This window comes from Cavia porcellus, unplaced genomic scaffold (genome assembly GCF_034190915.1).
Source record: "Cavia porcellus strain 051 isolate PalLab524CR breed Dunkin Hartley unplaced genomic scaffold, mCavPor4.1 scaffold_3, whole genome shotgun sequence".
NCBI classification, from domain to species: Eukaryota; Metazoa; Chordata; class Mammalia; order Rodentia; family Caviidae; genus Cavia; species Cavia porcellus.
This window is the reverse complement of record NW_026947486.1, coordinates 8,772,770-8,795,594: the sequence shown is the minus strand read 5'-3', so window position 1 is coordinate 8,795,594 and position 22,825 is coordinate 8,772,770. Positions and strand designations below refer to the sequence as shown.

At 34.9% G+C, this 22,825-nt stretch overlaps 1 protein-coding gene and 1 long non-coding RNA gene across 6 annotated transcripts in view; one reads left to right on the top strand and one right to left on the bottom strand.

The window, feature by feature from the left end:
- Sytl5 (synaptotagmin like 5) overlaps window positions 1-18,803 on the bottom strand; it is a 127,935-nt gene extending 109,132 nt beyond the window's left edge. For 3 of the 4 annotated variants that reach the window (XM_063245692.1, XM_063245693.1, XM_063245694.1), the window contains exon 1: window positions 18,634-18,803. In XM_063245692.1, coding sequence (XP_063101762.1) covers window positions 18,634-18,752 — 119 coding nt within the window. In that variant the 5' untranslated portion in view covers window positions 18,753-18,803. The remainder of the gene's footprint in view (window positions 1-18,633) is intronic. The other variant, XM_063245695.1, reaches the window with a different exon arrangement.
- LOC134475407 (uncharacterized) overlaps window positions 1-22,423 on the top strand; it is a 46,139-nt gene extending 23,716 nt beyond the window's left edge. For both annotated transcript variants that reach the window (XR_010046506.1, XR_010046505.1), the window contains 2 exons: window positions 18,663-18,808; window positions 19,358-22,423. This is a non-coding gene — a long non-coding RNA (uncharacterized LOC134475407). The remainder of the gene's footprint in view (window positions 1-18,662; window positions 18,809-19,357) is intronic.
- The last annotated feature ends 402 nt before the right edge of the window (window positions 22,424-22,825 follow it).

Genomic DNA, 22,825 nt, shown 5'->3' with positions numbered 1-22,825 from the left:
TTACTTCAAATGCTGCAAGAAAGGCTATATGCTCAGCAAGAGTAATCATGGACACTTAATGATTCCCACTTTACCTTTTTAGGTAATACAGGAATTTATATTTTCATAAATGAGTGATATCATGGAAGCAGTTTGTTTTCATAGCTGTATCATTCTTGGTACAGGAAGCAGTCAAGTCACCATTATTTGAAATTCATGTGCATTTGTTTGCATTATGTGTTAGTTTTTCTCATATGTGACATTAAAAATCAGTGATAATTAATGTAAATACTTTCAGATTCTGTTAAGGGAAGATCATATTTGTATTGAAGAATAGATCTTATCCATAAAATGTGTAATTTTAGTTAAACTTATTTTCTCAGTTTGCTGGTAATCTCTAAATATCCCTTATATATTTTTTTTCCTTTTTTTTCTTTTTTGAGATGAATCTTTCTTCCCACACTGGCCTCAAATTTGCAATCCCCCTAACTCAGCTTCCCAAGTAGCTGGAGTCCTACTGTTTTATGCACCAAACCCTTCAAATGTCAGTTGGTCATTTAGCCACCAAGATAAAGGCTATTTTTTCCAATTACATATGCAAAGTCTCTTGCATTTAAGTATGGTTCTGTGACCATATTCTCATCAATGTGGCATAAACAGGATCCTTAGGTGAAAATTCTCAGGAATACCTTACTGGAAAAGAATAAGTATCTTTTTCTCCTTTCTCCTTCTCCCTACCTACTGGAACAAGGCCAAGTTGACTAGAGCTGGATCCGCTATTTTACTTTCTATTTTAAAGAGAAAAAACAATAGAAAAAATTATACAGAAGTTCATATCAAGATAATAGGAAATTACCAATTGTTAATAAATTGCATATTGTTATCTTCAAAGTAATGGCTCGATTAAAAGATATATGCACTCAAAAATTCATCTAACAGTATAAGCACAAACCATTCTTTTCAATGAACTAAAAGAAATTAGCAGATAATTATTTTAGCTATCTTGTGTGTGTGTATCACACACACACACACACACACACACACACACACACATACATACATACATGGAAGCCAAGATAGATATCTTTTTTTCTCTTCCTTCTTTTGTCATTTCCTCTATCCCTTTTGAACAATTTCTTACCATTTTACAATATGTATTGTAGATTTAGTATCATTTTTACTGTTTGAATTTTTTCACACTAATGAGACAATATGATATTTGCACATGTGAGCTTGATTTATTTCACTTATGAGTGTGATGTCAAGTTACATCCATTTATGTATGAAAGTCTCAAGTTTATCCTTCTTTATACCTGGGTAATACTCCATTATACCAAAAATACTACATTTTTTATCCATTCCTTGGTTGATGGGCATCTGGGTTATTTTCAAGATTTAGCCATTACAAATTGTGCTGCTATAAAAATGAGCACACATATATTGCTGTGGTAAGATGTATTAATTCTAGAAAAATACTCAGAAGGGGAATAGCTGGGACAAATGGGACCTCTAATCCTAATTTTTTGAGGAATCTCCACATTGATTGTTACATTGGTTGTACCAGTCTATACTCCCACCAACAATGGGAAGAGTTCTTTTTTCTCCATAGTCCCTCCAGCATTTGTTATTTGTTGATTTCTTGATGATCACCATTATTCCTGGGGTGAGATGAAATCTCAGTGTTGTTTAAATTTTCATTTCTCAAATTACCAGTGATGTTGATTGTTTTTTCATATATTTATTTGCCATTTATATTTCTTCATCTGAGAAGTGTATATTCATCTCAGATTCCCATTTTTGGATCAGGTCTTTTAATTTGAGATGTCTGATTTTATTTCATTTTTTGTGTGTTCTAGATAGAATTCCCTTGTCTAAGGGACTGTTGGCTAAGACTTTTCCAAAATGTGGGTTATCTTTTCAGTCTGTTGGTGATTTCTTTTGATGTCTAAAAACTTTAATAAGATGAGATCCCAATTGTTGATTCTTTGAAGTACTTCCCATACAGTTTGGTTTTCGCTTATGAACACACTACTACCCCTATATCTTTGAGATTTCTGTCTACTTTCTCTTCCAGTAGTATTTCTGTTTTAACATTTAGATCTTTGATCGATTTTGCCTTTTGTTTAGTGCATGGTGATAGACATCATTGTTATAGTCTTTAGCATTTGGAAAGTCAATTTTTACAGCACCATTTATTAAAGAGGATTTCTTCCAGTGAACATGCTTAGCACCTTTGTGAGAGATAAGATGGCTGAGTGTCTTTGCAATTGTGTCTGCATTTTTAATCTGCTCCATTGCTTCTCATGTCTATTTTGTTACCATTACCATGTGATCTACTATTTTAGACCATCAGGTGTTCATGAAAATGATTCTCTCTTTTAAAAAGTTAAGACAGGGTCTCTTGGGCTCTCTTTAACTCTCTCTCTAGTCCTGAACCTTGTCCCTTGTATATGTCCTGTATGGCCTCGTTTTAACAACAATCTTGCTAAATAAATCCAGCAATAATCTACCCTTGATGTCTTCTCTTAGTAACTCTTATTCTATTGGTCTGCACATTCTGCTTGTCAGCTATAAACTCCCACTAGTCCATATTCAGAGCTGAGCCTTATCTCTCTTCCTTATTGTGAGTCTTGTTGTGTATAACAATAGTTGTTGATTGTCTTCCTTAAGTGTCAGAATAATTTTTTGCTTATCAGAATACTTTTTAGCCAATGTTGAAGATGGACAAGCAACCAGTTAGAAGGAACTGGGCTTCTGATAATGTGGAGCCACCACTACCATTCCTAATCGTTTCCCTCATGACATTGTCTAGGATAAAAAAAAAAGTATCTCTTATTTAGACTGCTGCTATTTTGATTTTCTGACACAGTAGAACTTATCCTAACTTGTACTAATAGCATGGATACTATTATAGAAGAATGAAACTTCTGGTTTTAAAATACTGATTGTATATAGAGTGTATCTAAGAGGCAAATTTATTTTTATACATATATAAGAGAATATGAATTTGATTTGAGACAATGGTGGAAACTCTTAATTGCACAATCCAATAAATTACATTTTTTCAAAAGATATTAGATGTATATTTAAGTTCATTGATATTTCAGTATATAAAAAATATTAGACACATTGATGACTTTTATATAAAACAAATCCTTTGCTGTGTAAAAGTTTTATTAATCATACTTATGTTCATTAAATGTTCATCAGTCATGTTTAATTACTGTACAATAAAATGATTAAAATCTTAAGTGCACAGTTTAACATTATTATAAATTTAATCAATTAATACTAAACTTAACCAAGTTTAATAGAACTCTAAATATCCCTTATATATTTTTTTCCTTTTTTCTTTTTTGAGATGAGTCTTTCTTCCTGGAAACATTCTTAGAATATTACTATATATAAAATGACATCTGCCTGAAATCTAAAATGTGAGGGATAATATTTTTATCATAGAAATTTTCACTTATATTATTTAGTTAGAAATAACATATATACTTTTAAGGATATAGTTGTTATAAGATATTTTCTTATGAATCAATATACATTTGGTAGAGGGGAGAGACGCCCTCATTTCCCCATCCAATCTCAACATTCAGTTACGTTCTAGAATTCACAGGCTTTATTTTTCTTGGTTTCTGCAACACACGGTAAACATGAATACAAATTAACCTCCGCTAACTAGAGGCATGTCATTTAAATACATTCTGGTTAGAGAAAATACATAAAGGAAAGTACAAAATTGGAATATGGGGAGGAGTCAAAGATATATGGATGAATAGAAATCATAGATAGATTTTACATGTATACAGAGAGATTTGAAAGATATTAGTAATAGTTCATTTCTCTATTTCTATATGTGATATATCTATATCTTTGAAAGAATACAAGTAGTGTGAGTGTGAAATAATATATATCTTTGTATTTTCATATATATGTAGATATATAAACTCTAGATAGGTAACAAATGTGAAATCATTTCAAACAACAAATGCTCTAGTGAGTATAAATTTATCTGAGTACTCTAATGTTTGACAAGACTCTAAATATCAGATGTCTGGTGTTTTGCCTATGGAAAACCCTTATAAATAAGAATTACTTGGAGGTAAGTGCTGTAGAATTAAAATTTAAATCCATTTCTCTATATGTTGAATTATATTGAAATTAGTATGATAATGTTTAAGAAAATCTTCCAAAGTTTTAAATATGTTTAAGTCAGAGTTGTATTTTTCTCATTACTTTGTGATTCATTGAAAATTTGACTTCTATTAGGGAACTAGTATGCTCATGCTGGGAATTCCTGCTAATCCATTAAAAAGCTTTGTAGCAATTCCATTAGCATTAAAACAAGATGTTTACCAAACTCTTAAATCAGTCCAGTAGCTTTTCTGATGTTTATGGGGACAGGGAATCTTTATGCTTTTGAGAAAGTGAAACTAATTTCATTCTTACTAGTAGAGTGTTAAGATTTGGAGAAAGAAAGTCCTAGAAGATCAAACATTTGTACAGTACTAAGAGGATAACACTGTTTGGCACTTACTGGTCTTCCCGACTTCCAGACTAAATGTGTAATTTTTGAAATCCGATTAAGTCAAATACATAGTTTATCTTCAGGACCACAAATAGCCACTTTAAATGCACTTCACCCTCCAAATAGGCATTTATACCCTTTCCTTTTCTTCCTCCAGGATTAAACTGAAGGAATCAACCATATAAAAATAAGACTTTAAGTTAAAGTGCAATATTCAGGCTGGGGTATACAGTCAGTCTCTCAAAGATACCAAACTCTGGCTTACATAGTGACCATTTCTATAGAGCCAACTGTGCAGATAAAGATATGATACATTTGTACTTTGGTTTAAGCATAAAGAACAGAAAAATTTAATGAACTCTTGCTAGTTTTTAGTCATTGACAAAATTTATAGCAACTTTGGATAATGCCATGCAGTTGGTCCATAAATACCAGGTTAACAAAATTTTTTTCAGTTTTGTTCCATTTCTCTGATAGGTAGTAGTAAGATGTGGGTGGGCTCACCATGCTGTCCAAATACATGTACTAAGAACAGAGCGAAGACACAAATCAATGCAATTAGATATGAAAAGGTGATATCATAACAGTCACCACCAAAATACAGAAGATTATTAACAACTACTTGACAAAACACATACACAAATAACTAGGAAAACTCAAGAAATGTAAAGATTCCAAGATACGTATGTGTTACCAAAACTGAACCAAAGCAGACTTAAAGTTCCTAACTAGTCTGGTAAAAGGCAAATAAAGTCAAACAATGATAAGAGAAATACAAACTAAGGAAAATCCAGGACCTGTTCAATTTATTGTAAAATTATACCAGAACATCAGAGAAAATCTAAAGCCAATTGTTCTCAAGCTCTGTAAGTAAATTGAAAGGGAAATACTACTCTCAAAGCCATTTCTGGAAGCAAGTACTACCACAATTCCAAATCCAAAGATCTAACCAAAAAAAAAAAAATAAAAATAAAAAAAGACAACCAGTCTGCTGGCCAGTCCCCTTACTGAACACAGATGCAAAATTCTCAACAAGAGACTGGCGAACAGAATGCAAAACATCATCAAAAAGATCATACATCATGAGCAAGTAGGCGTCCTCCCAGGGATATAAGTACATGTTCAAGACAAAGGCAAAGACAAATGCCACATGGTCATCTCAATAAATGATTCATAAAAAGCCTGTGTCCAAATCCAACATCCATTCATGATTAAAATCATGGGGAAAGTAGATATAGAAGGACTTTATTTCAGCCTGATAAAAATCATTTATGTGAAAACTATGATTGAACATCATGTTAAATGTTGAAAAACTGAAAGCTTTCCCTCTAAAATCAAGAAAAAGACAAGGATATCTACCATCACCATTACAGTTCAACTTACACATCGAAACATTAGCAGGATTTTAATCAGGCAAGAAAAAGAAAAAAAAAGAATGCATAAAGGAAAAGAAGAAGTTAAAGTACCATTATTTGCAAATGACAAGATTGTTTACTTACAAAACCCAAAAAAATTCCACAAAAAGACTTCTAGAATTAATAAGAAATTAAATCAAAATACTAATAGCATTCCTCACAGATCTAGAGAAAGGAATCCAAAATTCACATGGGAATACAAAGAGACCCAGAATAGTATAAAGAATTCTAGATAACAAAAGCAAAGCAGAGGCATCAACAATCCCAGGTTTGAAGTTATACCACAAACCTACTGTGAAAAATATTGTGTGATACTGACACAAAAATAGACATGTGAATCATTGAAACTGAAGAGAGGAAACAGAAAAAACCCCAGACACACTGAACTATGACAAAGGGGCCAAAATATACATTGGAAGAAAGATAGCCTCTTTAATAAATGGTGCTGGGAAAAATGAATATCCATGTGCAGAAGATTGAGTTTAGACACCTATCTCTCACCATGTACTAAACTGAAATCAAAATGTATCCTAGAACTAAATGTTAAACCAGAAACAATCTGGTGAGAGGTAAAACTCTTGAAAACATAGGCATAGGCAAGAACTTTGTAAACAGAATTCCAATAGAACATGAAGTAATACTGAGAATAGACAAATAAGATTTTATCAAATTAAAAATCTTCTGCACAGCCAAAAGATTGAAGAGACAACCTACATAATGAGAAGATAAAACCACTTTTTCCAGATAGTCCTCAGAGAACTAAGGTCTAGAAAATACAAAGAGCTGAAAAAATTAAAACTCCCAAATAAAAGACTCAATCAAAACTGGGTGACTGCAATGAAGAGACACTTTCAGAAGTACAGATGGCCAATGAAAAACTGCAGAATGACTGACCATTAGAGAAATGCACACTAAAACAACACTGAGATATCATCCTACTCCAGAAACAATGGGCTGCCATCAAGAAATCAAACAATAACACATATTGCCAAGGCTGTGCGATAAAAGGAGCCCTTGTACATTGTTGATGGTAATGTAAACTACAATAGACTTTATATAAGTATCAAAAAAACTAAAAATAGAAACTATTGGATCCAACTATTCCCCTTTCAGGTGCCATCCAGACAGATTTAAAGTAATTATATCACAATGATATATGCATATTAGTGTTCATAACAGCAAAATTTATAAAACCTAAATCTTGGAAACAGCATATATGTCCAGCAACAGATGCATGAATAAAGCAAATATGGTATTTCTTCAAAATGAAGTACTACCATGCTATAAAGAAGGATAAATTTCAGGCATTCATAAGTAAATGAATGCACTTGGAGAAAATAATGTTAAATGAAATAAATAAGACATACAATTTTAAATGTCACATGGGTTCTCTTATTTGAGAAACCTAAAATATAAATAAAGAGCTAAATAAAGGATAAGAAGTAAGGATAATTTTTCAAATGGGAATTAATACAAGAGATGGAGTGGGGCAGAGGGAGGGAACAGAAAAGGGATAAAAAAGAGAGTTGAAGAAAAACTTGTAAAAGAGTTTTTATAAATGGGAAGGGAAACAACAGGTGGAGGAAGCAAGGAGGAATTGGAGGGGAAAGAAATGAAAAAGGAGTTAAGATGTGCGAGGTACATGTACAAACTCCCCATAATGAATGTAATTATTATGTACTGCAAAAATGTACTAATAAAATGATAAATAGATGTAATTATTTTGTGAGTTATTATAGTCTAGGAGAAAGGGTGGTAGTATGCAATGAGGGAACCTCAGAGCTAATATTTATTAAGTGGGCAAAAAAGTGTAATCCCTATTACATTTCAGTTGCCATAGCAGCTGCCCATCATAATAGTATGTACCTCAGGAATGTGTGGAAATTAAATGAGGATACATTTGTGAATTGAGCCATATATTCTGTATTGTGAAGTAGGCATTGAATAGTTCACAGTCTCTTTTTTTTTTTTTTTCCCTGTCCATACTATACCACGTGAAAAAAAAAATCTCTCACAAATTCAACAGCTTTGAGTAGCAGTGTGTGTGTTCTGGAACAAAACTGATTCTTCCACTTTAGTAGCTGATGACCTTGGACAAGTCAATTCTTACACATCAGTTTCTTAATTGGTAAATTGGAAAATGGGACTATTGAAAGTTCTTTCTCATTGAGAAAGTTGATTTGTATTATATCTTTTGCAATTGTGCAGGATCTTGTTCTATTTCTTGGTTTTCTAGATTTCCAGAGTATTCTTACAATTCTTCTAGGAGAAGCAAGGAGGAACATTTAAGGTCTTTAAGGTCATGATTGATACAGATTGGGTGAGGCATAATTTAAAGATGGTGGGACCCTGAAAAATCATTCAACATGCCAGAAATAAGTACATGCTTTAGCTATCTCTAGTAGTCATCTCTAGTCCAATTTCATGCCACTTTTTGGATTATAGAGGTCCTGCTCCTCCCTGCAATAGCTATAAGGAATTTCAGATGCAAGCAATTACTCCAAAAATTGTAACCTATTAACATGTTGACTTCAACACCAAAGGTCATCCTGCTCTGGTTATTTCTGTAAATAAAGTTTTATTGGAATACAGACATACTTATTTGTATATATATTTTCTATTGGTGCTTTCCCACCACAATGGCAAAATAGATGCAGAACAGAACAGAACCTCTAAAGCCTAAAATGTTTACTCTCTGGTCCTTTACAACAAGCAAACAAACAAAAAATGCTGATTCTTGGGCTACTACTAGGATAAAGCCTGATTCCAAACTACAAACTTCTTTATGGAATCAACAAGCACTAAGACTCTTTATCAGATCATGTTCCATTATTCCAACAATGAAAATAACATGTATAGTTGGGAGTGTTACTAAATGCTCTTGGGTGCATGTATCAAAATACGTGATTTAAAGTATTATGAATAGTAAGGAAGTATGTTGCTTATGTAAACATTTATGAGTTGTGGTAGATTGTAGTATATCAAGATGTTAATGATTCTCAGCCATTTGTTTTTATTAGTGCGTTTTGCAGTACATAAGGATCACATTCACTGTGGGAAGTTGCTGCATGTATATGACACATTTTAATTCTTTCTTATCATCCCTTTGGGCTTCTATCCTTTTCCTCTCCTTTCATCTTTTAGTCCACTTTTGCAAAATATCTGGATCCTTGTTTGCTATTGTTATTTTGCTTTATAATTTATTTATGTTTTGGATTTTTCATTATAAGAGAAATCATGTGATATTTAAGCTTTTGTGTATGATTTATTTTGTTTAACATTATGGTCTCAAAGTGCACCCATTTTCCTATAGATGACTCAGATTTACCCTTCTCACTGGTATCTGACTTTCATACTCATTAGCAAAGGGTATCACAAATTATCATTGAACATGTCTTGTGGGAAAGATATTTTTTCATCAAACTGAACATTTTTGATCTCATGGTCACCTTCAGCCCAGTGATAGTTGTCAGAAGAAACTTAGTCTTGGCATGAGCAGTGATTGAAATGTCTAGTAATGGAGCTAAGCAAAGTAGATTTGGCTAGGGGAAGAAAAAACAGAAATACATGCTACAAAAGCAAGCAGTAGAGTCCATCAATGATCTAAGGCCAAAAAATAGGTACCATAGAGCATGTAAAGGCGATTTTCTTTACATGTATGATGACCAAACAGAAATGACACCTTCTTAGTGAAAATAAAACTCAAGAGTGTACAGCTGATGTAAATATTTGTTTATGGGTTGAAGTATTCTTATACAGGTTGATATTAACCACAATTTTAGGTGTATATAATAAATGTTTCGCAAACTTCAATTTCCCAATTTCAACTCAGTTTCTTTGTAATCTTTATAATTCTTTAAAAATTCATTTAGCTTTTACTTTCTTCTGAATCTAATTGGCAGAGTCTGAAGTCAATTTCATGGTTCACAGTAAACAGCTGAACTACAGTTGACCTATATTGGGGAATTGTAAAATCCTTTTCTCATTTCAAGCCATTCCTTCAATTTGTTTGATTCATAATTATTTCATCATCTAGACTCCCAGAAAATACCAATATCTCTAAAGTATATTAAAACAATCATTTTAATATACACCACCAACATTTATTGTTGCTATAAAATCTGTTACACACCTAAATTCCTTATGTTGATGATTTTGGAGGATATTAAGGGAAAAAAAAAAAAACTAAATTCATTGTCCAATCTTGTAGAGTAAGGAATAGTTACAAGTGTCAAAATGACAGGGGGGATGGGAAGATTCCAAAGAAACAGATCCAAAGCTAAGATTAGCTACAAAATTCACAAAAGAAGATGACAGGAAATTTTATAGAAAGTCTCTGTTCTATTTGATTAAATTTAATTTAATTAATTTAACTCGGCTACTGGGTGTTCATATACTTGGTGATACATTATTTCTGGTTGTTTCTGTATTGGTGCTTTTGGAATTGAATCAATAGATTAAGTGGATTACCCTCCTCCAAACGGGCAGTCCACCTGATCCCTTGAAGATCTGAATGGGATAAAAGGCATAGCAATAAAGAATGTTCTCTCTTTCAGTCTGACTTCACTTATTGTTAAGCTGTGACATCAATTTTCTCTTACTCTTTGACCTTTGGATTTGGAATGGAATTTATACCATTGATTTTCCTGCCTCTCAGTCTTCAGATATGGACTAAAATTATTCCATGGGCTTTCTTGGGTCTGGCTGTCTCAGCTTCTAGGACCACATAAGCCAATTATTCATATAATAAACATTATTACCTGTCTATCTATTATTTATCTACCTTCATTTTGTTGGTCTTTCTGGCAAGCACTGATTAATCTTCAAAGACAATGTTATCTGCTAATGTCTGGGGATACCTCCAGTTCATGCTTAATTTTCCTCTGTATTAGTTTGTTATATATCTGTCTGCCCCACTGGACTGTGAGCTTCTATGTTTCTGGTGTCACAGAGTCCCCTTCCAGTCTGATGAAGCTTAAGAAACCCTTTCTCAGAATCACGTGTTTGTGTGCATATTAGACACTATAAAAATTTACAGAGAAAATCAATTTTGTTTACAATTGCTAAAACATTAAAAATAACTTGTGTTACAATAGTTTCTTTATATTTTAAATAATGTCTCATGACAGATATAATTACCATAATTTGGAAGTAGTGAGCATCATAAATAATATTTTGTAGTATCTATTAAATCACCAATGTAACAAAATAATTTCTGTGACTTCTCTTGGTGACAAAGTCACAGATACAGTTAATGCTGTGGTATATTCCCTACATTCACAATTGAAGGGAATGCAGAATTTCAGTTAAAGTTGATAAAATAAATACTCCCCTAACACTCCCCATCCAAGTCCACAAGGTGTCTGAATTCTATACTGGGATACGTGATAGGTCCTGTTGTTTTGTCTCTTGTGGTAGTAGGTACTTAACCCAGGTACTGATCTACCATTAAGATACATCTCCAGCTGTTTTACTTTTATTTCAAGACAGGGTCTAGCTAAATTACCTGGGCTTGCCTTAATCTTTTGATTCTCATTTTTCAGTCCCTCAAGTAGTTGCGACCATAATTGTGGCCATTGTGCCTGGCCCGTGCTTTCTTTTCTATTATCATGACTTTCTTCCAAAATCCAGCATGATGTCTTGTATAAAGGATGTGATAAAAAAATACCTGCAGGATTTGTTAAGAAGTCCTACTGGGTTAGAGTTAAGCTGTTTGAAGTAATTTAGATTGTATTTCAACTCTTAATAAAAGGAGAGAGAATCAGAGAACGACAAAGTGTAGTATTCAAACAAGAGTCTTAAGCCTGGGCATGGCGACTCACTTCTGTCTTTTCTGTATATAAATTTCTAATAGCTATGATAAATATTAACTGATAAATTAACATATAAATCAAATGAACTAAAAATCCTTATTGTACACAGTCTAGATTTATTATATTTATATTTCTTTTAAAATATCTGCTAAACAGCAATAGCTCCAGTAACATAAGCTTTCCAGTGTCTGGATTCTCTAGAAGCTAATTCTATCTACCATTTCCATCTCCAGTCACAAACCCCCTCCCCCTCCCCATTCACAAAAAGTTTTTTTCATTTTATCCTTCTGTTCTGATTTTTCTTTCCCTTCCTTTCCTTATCTTCCTCCTCTCTAGTTAACCTATTTGTTTTAAACATTTTTTTCATATTTCACAATATCTATTGTACATTTTGAAATTTACAGTTTCAATTTCTCACATCAGAGATACACTACAATATTTACAGGTGTGTCCTGTTTATTTCACTTATGATTATGATGTCAAGATCCATCCATTTGGCTATAAATGTTTCAATTTTATCCTTCTGTACAGCTGAGTAATACTCCATTATATGAAATATACATTTGTGTTCAGTGACCTACGGAGTGTTGTCAGGGTAATTTCATTTTGTTTTTATTTACGGAGGATAAAACAGAGCAAAACTAATTAAAACCAACCAGTGTAAGTGATATAGGCTTTAAAACATTATAAAATCAACAACAGTTACTAGAATGTCTTTGGCTGTCTTCAAAATAACTGCAGATAACTTTGGACATAGTTAAAATCCAACAGAACAGAACAAAATAGAATAGAAGCAATATAAACAAAACAATGAATGCAATAAAGGACATCAAAACAAATCAATAGTAAATCTAAAACTGCTACCATAATATAACTTGCTATCTTTGAATTAGGTGCTCTTGCCATCAGATTTAACACAATGAAACAAAACAAAAGAGAATAAAACCCAACTCAACAAAATAATGGAAACAATATAGGACCTCAAAACAAGACCGTAGGGAATCAACAATGGATACAACCCTCAGAAGAAGATCCTCCCTAGATAACACACTGCGTACTGCTAGCCTTTGAACTTATGATCAGACCACTGGCCCTAGCCCCACAATGTCAGTGAAACACCAAAGCACCACAGGCATCCAACTGCATTTCACCTCCATAGCTATCATCAGAGCCTGTGTTTCTCTGGATAAACCAGTTGCTTATAGAAGTTGGGGGGATTGGTACTTCTTGTTTGCCAGTCCATGTGCCAGGAGGGGCTGGAGTCTGGCCGCTCCCAGTCCAGCAGCAGCCTGTGCATGGCACTGGTTCCTGAACTGAGTTTGCTTCCTGGTGTGGCCTTCTTCTCTTTCCCCACAGTCTGTGAACAGTGCTAACTCAGAGAGAGGCTTGGTACTGGCTGTTCCCTGTTCAGTGGCAGCTGCACATGGCATTGGTTCCCAGACTAGGCTTGCTTCCTGGTGTGGCTCTCTCCCTCAAGTCTACAAATGCTGTTGACTCACAGGGAGATGCTTGGATCTGGCTGTTCCCAGTCTGGCAGCAGCTGCACATGGCACTGGTTCCCAGGCTGGACTTGCTTCCTGGTGTGGCCTTATTCTCTCTACCAACAGTCCACGAATGGCACTGACTCACTGAGAGAGGCTTGAGTCTGGCTGTTCCAGTCCAGCAGCAGCCCACAGATGGCCCTAGTTCTCAGACTGGGCTTGCTTCCTGTTGTGGCTGATAGGATTATTTCCAAAAGATGAAAAATATTTCCAAAAGATGAGAAATATAGAATAAAAAGCGGCCTTTATTCTGAGAACACGGAGAGAGATGACCGGCATCCCCCACCGCTGGTGACCAGCAATCTCTCCGGCGGACACGTGGAGTGGGGGTATGTAAGTAGCCTTGGTTTGGGGTGGAACCTAAGGTGGGCATTGGGGATGTACAGGTAGCCCATTGGTCTTAGGTTTGGCGCCATATGTAAATTTCCAGGGGCGGGAAGATGGCATCACAAGTAACTTCCTCCGGTTGAGGCTTTTCTGGCTACAGTGTCCTGTCTGGGCCAAAACCCTTTCAGTGGCCTTCTCCCTCTCCCCAGTCTGCAAGTGGCTGTCAAAGTAAATTTGTAAGCCACATAATGTTTCACTACAAGACATTCCAACATAACGGTAGCTACCATAGTGTCTCTTTCCTTGAAATACTTGAGTACAACTTTGTATATTATAACATCAAACACAACATGATGGTGTAAAACCATTCAAGAGAATGAAAGTATTACAGGGTATTTAGAACCAACTAACAGAAAACGAACAACGGTTTCTATATTATCTCCTTGTCTATAAAAATTTTTGTTTATACTATCACATATAATAAAATTCAGTAAGACACAACATAGTAAACTGATGGAGACAGAATAAAAAAAGCTTCATGCGACTTCAAAACAAGATGATATTATATCAGCACTAGCTACTATGTGGCTTAAATTGTTCTGTCCTGACCTGTGTTATAATGTTGTTATGTCCTCTTTTATCTTAATCTCCTGCTTTCTTTTAATTTTTAATAAAAAAAAACTAAAAAAAAGTAAATTTTTAAGGGAGCAGGATTGGCAAGAGAAGGCAGGGGAGGAGCTAACCAAGGGTGTGACTGTTAAGTGACATTCAAATTCAGTATGAGCCTGTAAAGAGTTGCATTGGAGAGTATGTTCTGTTTTGAAGCAAGAGCTGTCAGTTTCTGGCTTTGGGCTTCCCAGTTTAAACTTGTTTACTTGGCACTTTTGGGCTTCTAATCATAAGGAAAAGTGTAGTCTTCCAAAGGCAAATCTTGAATAAGGATAGAGGGTGTAAGTCCTTGGCAGCTGATTATAAGAAAATTGAGAAAAGAGTGCACAGTTCTAACAAAAGGACCCCAGAGGATGTGAGTGTAGCACTGATAAGAATAGTGATGATTGCCTGCCATTAATTAAATGCTGACTTTTGCCAGCACTGTTCTAAGCTTTTTGTATTAGCTCACTTAATTGCAACAACATTCATATGAGGTAGCTAACATTATTTCTATTTTTCAAAAGAGTAAACCAGATTTATTTACAGAAACATCTTGTCTAATGTGACCTAAGGAGCTAGACATGTTGGCATATGCACCTCCTAGGAGGCAGAGACAGGAGAATCACAAGTTTGAGCCTAGCCTGGGCAATTTAACAATTTAGAGATACCCTGTGGCAAACAAAACATAAAAAGCTTTGGGAATGTTATTCAGGGAGAAGGCCTTCGGTTCAATCTCCAATACTGTAAAAAGTGAAAACTAAAACAAGGTAGGAAGGATCCAAAGGTTTCATGGTGCAACTAAGAATTTGATTCTGGATATGTGACTCAACAGCGTATGTCCTAAACATGATGCTGCCCACTTTTCCATAACAGGAAGCTGTTAAAATTGGCCAAAGCTCACTCATGCAGCCTGAGCTCCTACCTTGGGACCTCATAACAAAGTGAGAACACATCTAACACAGTCACGTGATACAATTCATACTAGTCACAGTTGTTTTGCCATTACCAAGAAAGTTTTAAATGCTAGCATCATCAATGATTTGATTCTGACAGTTCTGTTATATTTTAAATGATTTGGCTGAATTCATTTATCTAGTAAATAAGGAGACAAAGGAAAAATAGAATGGTAAAAGGAAAGGGGAATACAATAAATTGTTTCTAAAAGTTATTGACAGTGACAGAAGTGAATATGATGAACAAAGTTCTATTCATTAATTATACTTCTATTTTTCCTGGAATCTGTTTATAAAATTATTTTTTCCTAAATTTTAAGTTCCTGACACAGTTCTTAGTAAGCAGTCATCACCTCATCCCCCATAAATGATATAACTTTTGGCAGAGAATTAGAAAATTTAGTTACTTTCAGGACTGGAAAACTAATGCTGATAATATAATTTCTGATTTCTTTAAAATGATTATTTTATTGCCACATGAATTTTAGTTATAGAAAAATGCAATCATTTTGATCAAAGTCTGGTTTTTCAAGGTTGTCTGAATATCTTAGAATAGTAGAAAGGAAGTTTCTGATCTCTTAACTAGTAAATAAATATCAATCAAGAATATTTCAATATAAAAAAAGAATATTTCAATATAGTTCCAAATTTCAGGATCTTAGTTGCTTCAGAACACTGAATATTCTGTGACATGTAAAGATAGTATTATATGGAGGTTGGGGATTTAGCTCAGCGGCACCTGCCTTGCAAGCAGGTTGTCCTGAGTTCTATCCCCGGTACCGATAAAAAGGAAAAAGACAAAAAAAAGAAGATAGTATTATATATTTTCTACTCAAGTACAATAATCATACCTGCCATACCTGATATGGCTGAGTGGCATAACATTCACCTGGCATGCACAAGTCCCTGAATGCTACCCCAAGCACCAAAAAATAAAATGTTTATATATAATAAACATAATATATATATAGTAATATATATATAATAAAGATTCAGATTATAGTTTAGAGAGCCAGACAAGATATAAAAGCTAAAAATTTAACAGTTGGCTTAAGCAAGGAGAGAATTCTCTTTTTATGTATTTCTGCACGTACATTTTCTTCATGCATGATATGCAATAACCAAACATATTTATGAACTAGGGCAGTACAGAATGCAAACAATCACAATAGAGTTGCAGCCCATCAGGTTAATGATGTAACAACTGAAAGTCTATTATGCAACCAATCAGAATGCATGCTGGCAGAAATACAGCTGTCATATCTGGGTAACTTGCTAAATATCAACCCTACCTAAAAAGAATATGAAACTCAACTGTGCCCCAACTACTCAAGTTCCTCACACAGAATCTTATTTGAAGAAATACAAGTTATTTGGAAATACCATGGGAACTCTTCACTCTCCAGATCCATTTCTTCTTCTCCTAGCATATTTCTAGTAATACTAACTTAAGAAAAGCATTTCAAATCAAAAATAGTTAAAATTTATTGACATTCAGGTTCCAGGAATCGCACATGTAGTTTCTTCTGTAATTCTTACATCAGCCTTATGAGGTAGATATTATTATTTTTCCTGATTTACCTGTGAGAATACCAAGGCATGGACAATTTGAGTAATGTTTTATTTTTTCATAACTGTAAAAAATACCTGGTATAATCAACTTAAAAATAGGAAGATTTTATTTTGTCTCAAGGTCTCATAGTTTTCAGTCCATGTTGCTTTGGGCTGGGGGGCAAAGTATGGCATGATCCAAGCAAGTGGCTCACTTCACGGTGACTCGAAAACAAACAGGAGGCAGAGACTAGCCTTCACAGTTTCAAATGGGCATACTACAAGAGTCTTATAGCCTCTCACTGGTTCAAAATTTTAAAGATGTCACTACATCCCAGCCTTGCTGGGAATCAAGTTCCACCACGCTTACCAGAAAGAGTCTCAGCCAGAAAAGAAACTATGCCTTCCCATGAATCAGGCTCCATTATGCTTATTGGTAAGTACCTCAACCAGAGGAAAAACCAAGGCTTCCTTTCACCGTGCTGATGGGTAAAAGTCTCAGACAGAAAAGAAACCATGCCTTCTGTTGAAGCAAGACCCGCTATGCTGATCAGTAAGAGCCTCAACCAGAAGCAAAACAAAGCCTCTCCATGAGGCAGGCTCCCTCATGCTGACGGGCAAGAGCCTCAGCCATAAGAGAAACTATGCCTTTCTGTAAAGCAACCTCTGCCGTGCTGATAGGTAAGAGCCTCAGCCAGAAGAGAAATCAGGCCTTCCTATGAAGCAGACTCCACCATGCTGATGGGTAAGAGCTTCAACCAGAAGAGAAACTATACCTTCCCATGAAACAGGCTGCACCATGCTGATGAGTAAGAACTTCAATCAAAAGAGAAACTACACCTTTCCATGAGGCAGGCTCCAACATGCTGATGGGTAAGAGCCTCAGCCAGAAGAGAAACCAAAACTTCTTGGGAGCCAGCAGGTGGGCTGAAAAAACAGAATAGAATCCCCCCCTGCTGATTGGGAGGATTCAAGGTGAGATGATAGCAACTGAGGGGAAGGAAATAGCTTGATGGTTGCATTGTTTGGTTTACTTGTCAGGCTTTGGCTGGTGGTACCGTCATCCATTTGGAGAATAGCAGTGTGCACTGTGTCAATTGTGGGGAATATCCTCCAGTTTGGTTTTTAAAATCCAGTGTTTTGTTCCAGTTTACTTTTTTGTTTTATCTGTGCTTCTGGTAACCTGAGCAACTATTTTGAAGATAACGGTGTACAGTATTGTTCTCAGTGTCTTGTTTTGTTTTATTCAATGGGATGTTTTAATTGGTTTTTCTGTTTTGTTTTGTTTCGTTTTGATATGTCTGATGGTATGGACAACTATTGTGAAGATAACAAGATATATTATGGTAGCCATTGTTGATTTCCTATTATCCGATTGGAAGTTCTATATCACTTTCACTATAACTTTTGATTGGCTTTGTTTTGTTTTGTTGGGCTTTATCCTATTTAAAATTAAATTAAATTAAATTAAATTAAAAATATTTCATTATCTCCCAACGGAGATACCACAAGCTGAGAATCAAACCTTTCACACATGAAACTTTAGGAGAGTCTACAACCAAACTATAGCAATTAACTTGCTCAGAGTAATGCAACTAATACATATCAGAGTTGGTATTTTGGGTAGTGTGATGCTATTAGCAGCTGATTATTTTCATCAACACTCTATTATCATCTCAGCTCCATACTACTGCCTGGCTAAGGAAAGGAACTGCCAAAGATATTTTCTAATATTTGGGATACTTCTGGAAACCAGTACATGGCCAACATCTGTCTCCAGTACAGTCATATTTACCCCATTTCTGGTCTAAATTGCTTTGTATAAAGAGAAAACAATGAAGGAAGGCTGAAACAATAAAAGGCTATTACCTTATTCTCTTTTCTTCCACTTTTTTCAGATACTCATCTCTCTTCAGAACTCCCAGGATCATTTCCTTTTCATGATCTAATAAAAATGAGAGATTGATAAACTCTGAGGTCTTGGACATGATATTTCAGCAGCAGCTCTGAGTAGCAGTAATTGAGTCTTCCAGAAAGTGAATTGGTATGTACAATTGTTAAGGTTCTCCCTGACCAACCCAGAGTCACTCAATTGTTCAGGTAAAGTGGTTTTTAGAAAGCCTCTGCAGAACTGCCAACGGTAGCTAAGTATTCTTTAAGGCTACACAGAAAACATGATTTACTGAGACTGCATTCCAAAAATGTCATTATTGTTTTAAGTGAAAAAGATCTCCAAAGTCTTTGCTGTGATGTCCAGTCAGGCAGCGGCTGAAGTCCACTAATGATGCTCAACTTCAGTTCTTCATAAAGTTACAGAACAGGAATTATATTTCCTGGGACAGAACAGGTAAAACACTGAAAAGGTAAAAAAAAAGAGAGAGAGGAAAATTAATCAGATCATTTTTCACATTTTTCACTTGTAAAACCATCTATTTTTTGAAATATTGATGCATCTAACTCAAAAACAATTTTAAACCATTAAGCTTACACTTATTAAATATTTGTTTCATGGTTTTACAAATCATGTGATAATGTTTATATTGAGTCTGTTCCAGGTTCTCTATACAAATTGAATTTTCTCCTTTATAATTAGCTTCCTCTGCCAGCCAGACACAATCACCTCGCGCAGCTGAATTGGATCACCATTTTCGATATTACGTGTGCAGGTCAAGGCCCTGATGTAGCTCCCTCCTTCTTCGTTCCTCTCCCCATAAGCAGGACCACAGCACGAACAGTACCATTGGTGAAATTTTCATGTATAAATCTAAATATATCTCACAGGAAATGTTGAATGAAAAAATTAAGTTGCAAAAAATCACATAGAATGAAGAATATAATACATAAATATTGTATTTATTTAGGAAGATATATTTATAGTAGAATTTTAGATAAATTCATGAAAAATTTAAGATCATGTTTACCTCTGGGGGAACAAAATGATATGTAATCAGAGAGGTAAACATAGAGCATTTATCTGCATTGAGTAATGTTTTACCTTGAAGAAGAGATTCTATGAAAATTATTTATATGGTTGGTTGTATATTATTCCAGACATGCATTATCCATATTAGCCCCCTCCCTTAACTACAGTCTCACTTTTTGCAGTTTCAGTTACCTGCAGCAACCTGTTTGAAAATATTAAATGGAAAATTCCAGAAACAAATAAGCTAGAAGCTTTATTTTGTGTGCTGTTCTGAATAGTGTGATGAAATTCTGTGCCAAAGTGTTTTGTCCTGTTGAGGATATGAATCCTCCCTCTGTTCAGTGTATGTACATTATGCGTACTATTTGCCTGTTGGCCATCTTGTTTATCTCTATCACAGGGTTTTTATTCGAGTCTTCATTATCTTACTTAATACTGGCCCCAGAATGCAATAGCAGTGATACAAAGCAGGCACTGTACAAAGAGATAAAGCATGGAGGGAAAGATTAACTCTGGTACTATATGGCAACACTATGGAACATATAGGGAAAAGTTATGTACATATTTCAGTACAATATATTTTTGGTATTATCTTCAGCTTCAGGCTTACTGAAGGTATTAAGACAAGTCCTCCACAGATAGGAAGGCACTACTATACTATGAAATGGATGTTTTAAAACTACCTCCTTTTTAACAGAAGCTTTCCAGTGCCAAGTGCAATTGTGCACACTTGTAATCACAGCTATGTGGGAGGCTGACACAGGAAAATAACAAAGTCTGGGCGGTCATGGGTAAGTTAGCAAGACCCTGTATCAAAATAAAATAAAAAGGGTTGAAAGTATCAGTGGCAGAGTATCTGCCTAGCATACATGTGGCCCCAGATCCAGTCTCAGTAACAGTGAAAGAAGAAGAGGAAGTGGAGAGAGGAGGTGAGAGAGAAGGGGGAGGGGAAGAGAAAGGATTGGGAGAAAGGAAGAGAGGGGCAAGGAAAAGGAAGAGGCCTTTCCTCTCATTCTTAGGTTTTCAGTACCTTTCATTGCTTTTCTACCTACTGTCTCTGTGTACAGCACTTAAGGATGATGACTTGCAAGGAGACTTGCTGAATTTGATAACTTAGTATCATCCCAAGACACTGTCTCTGTGCTTCTCCCAAGTCTATGCACTACAATCTAAATGCAAGTTACTTTTGGTTTTTTGGTTCTCACGCAGTTTCCAGACATAACTATTTACCTACTCAAAGGCTGTTAGGAAGCCTCCCTGTAACTGTAAGTTTGAGCTGACCTTGAAATCTAGAACTGAAAGGACAGGATCTTGTCCAAACTCTTCCTAAATTTTCATAGTTCCTATGTGTCTGTTATATATACTGTGAATCCAACCAGAATTTTATTAAAATGACACAAACTGAATTGCTTCCTACCAACGAAAAGATAGTCCCCTCTGAGGACATTATAACAGTCACTGCTGAGTGTTTTGATTTCTTATAGCCTTTCCTCCATCTTCAAAATCCTATATGCAGCAGGAATCCGAGGGCCCTTCAGTTGAAAATAGGCAGGAAGAAGATTAATGCAGAATGTAATGTTTGTAAAGTTTGACATACTGTCAATTGTGTTTCCTCAGATAAAGAACATAATTGATTTTTCCACACCTTGTGTGTTTCATATGGCTTTAGCATGAAGTGGAAAAAATAATTGGAGACTCAGTGAAGGAATATGCTAACATCACAGTCTGATATACTCAAGAAATATTTTGTGTTTGAATAATTAAATTCATTATTTCCTATAGGAATATATTACAGAATTGTATTTAGATATAATTCTGGGGGTGGGAGTTATAAAAATGCTTGAACTGGGGTTGATGGTTACCTATAAACAGATGAAACATGGATTCAAACTAAACCAAACACAGAGGACTGTCTGGGCAGGGCCAGAATAATCACTTCCCAAGGGAAAACTCTATTATAAGTCAACTTACAGGGAAGAATCTGGAAGAAAATAAAATTTTATCATAGAAAATTAGTTGTGTGACTGGAGTGATTCATGGTATGCAAATTTGCCAAGTGACAGTTCCATCACCCAACAAGGGCAGCACACATTTAAAAATAATAGAAACTGTTATCTGAGATAAAAGACAGGGTATATCTGAATATATTTGATTAATGAGTACTCCAAAGTGTGTGTTAAAAATAGAATGTTTATGGGCAAGTCTGGAATGAAATTAATAAAAATAAAACTAATTTACTGTTTACATATTACTTTGTGACAACACAATAGTTATATGGACCTCAGCAAACCTGTAGAGATATTTAGAGTACAAGCTGAATAGTGTATGTATACCTTTCATATAGATTAGCAGTCATTCTTCAGAACAGCTGTAACTGGAATACCACACTAATTCACATGATTGTTGAAAAATGAGAACTGCCTCAGAGATAGAGATGCTGTGAGAAGAGGGAAAAAAGTAGTACTCTTGCTATAAAAGAGTTGAGCAGATGCTGTGGAAATGCAAGCATTTATTTTCAAAAGAGCAATTTCTTCTCACATGGGGTACTCTGCATGGTATATTATATGAGAGTGCTGCAGCTGAGATTTTTAAAAAGTTCTCATCAGTATTGGTTCTTCAAACAATGAGAAGCCCAATAGTGCCCTCGACTTTGTATTCATGCTTCAAGAGGAGCCTTCTAGGGGCTGGGGATTTAGCTCAGCGGCATAAGTGCCTGCCTTGCAAGCAGGTAGTCATGAGTTCGATCCCTGGTACTGATAAAAACCAAAAAGACAAAAAAAAAAAAAAAAAAAAAAAAAAGAGGAGCCTTCTGAGAACATGGCACAACAGTCACAGCTAACACTTCCCCATAGGATGTTATTAGAAGTTCTATGGAATTTTTTAAAAAGGTCTATAGTCTAACAAAATTTTGGATATGTAAATTTAAACCAAGTTAATTATTTTCTTCCACAGAGAGTCACTCATAATCTTTAATATTTTAATATTCATTAAAATTCCTTACACAACTCTCAGTTCCGAAAGTGATATTATTGATTCTTATCTTGGCCTCATTTATTTGGTATTGTTAAAAAGAAGACTATTTCTATGCTTTAAATTCTGATTAAGAGAAGGTTTCAAAAAATTCAAGAGATAAAGATT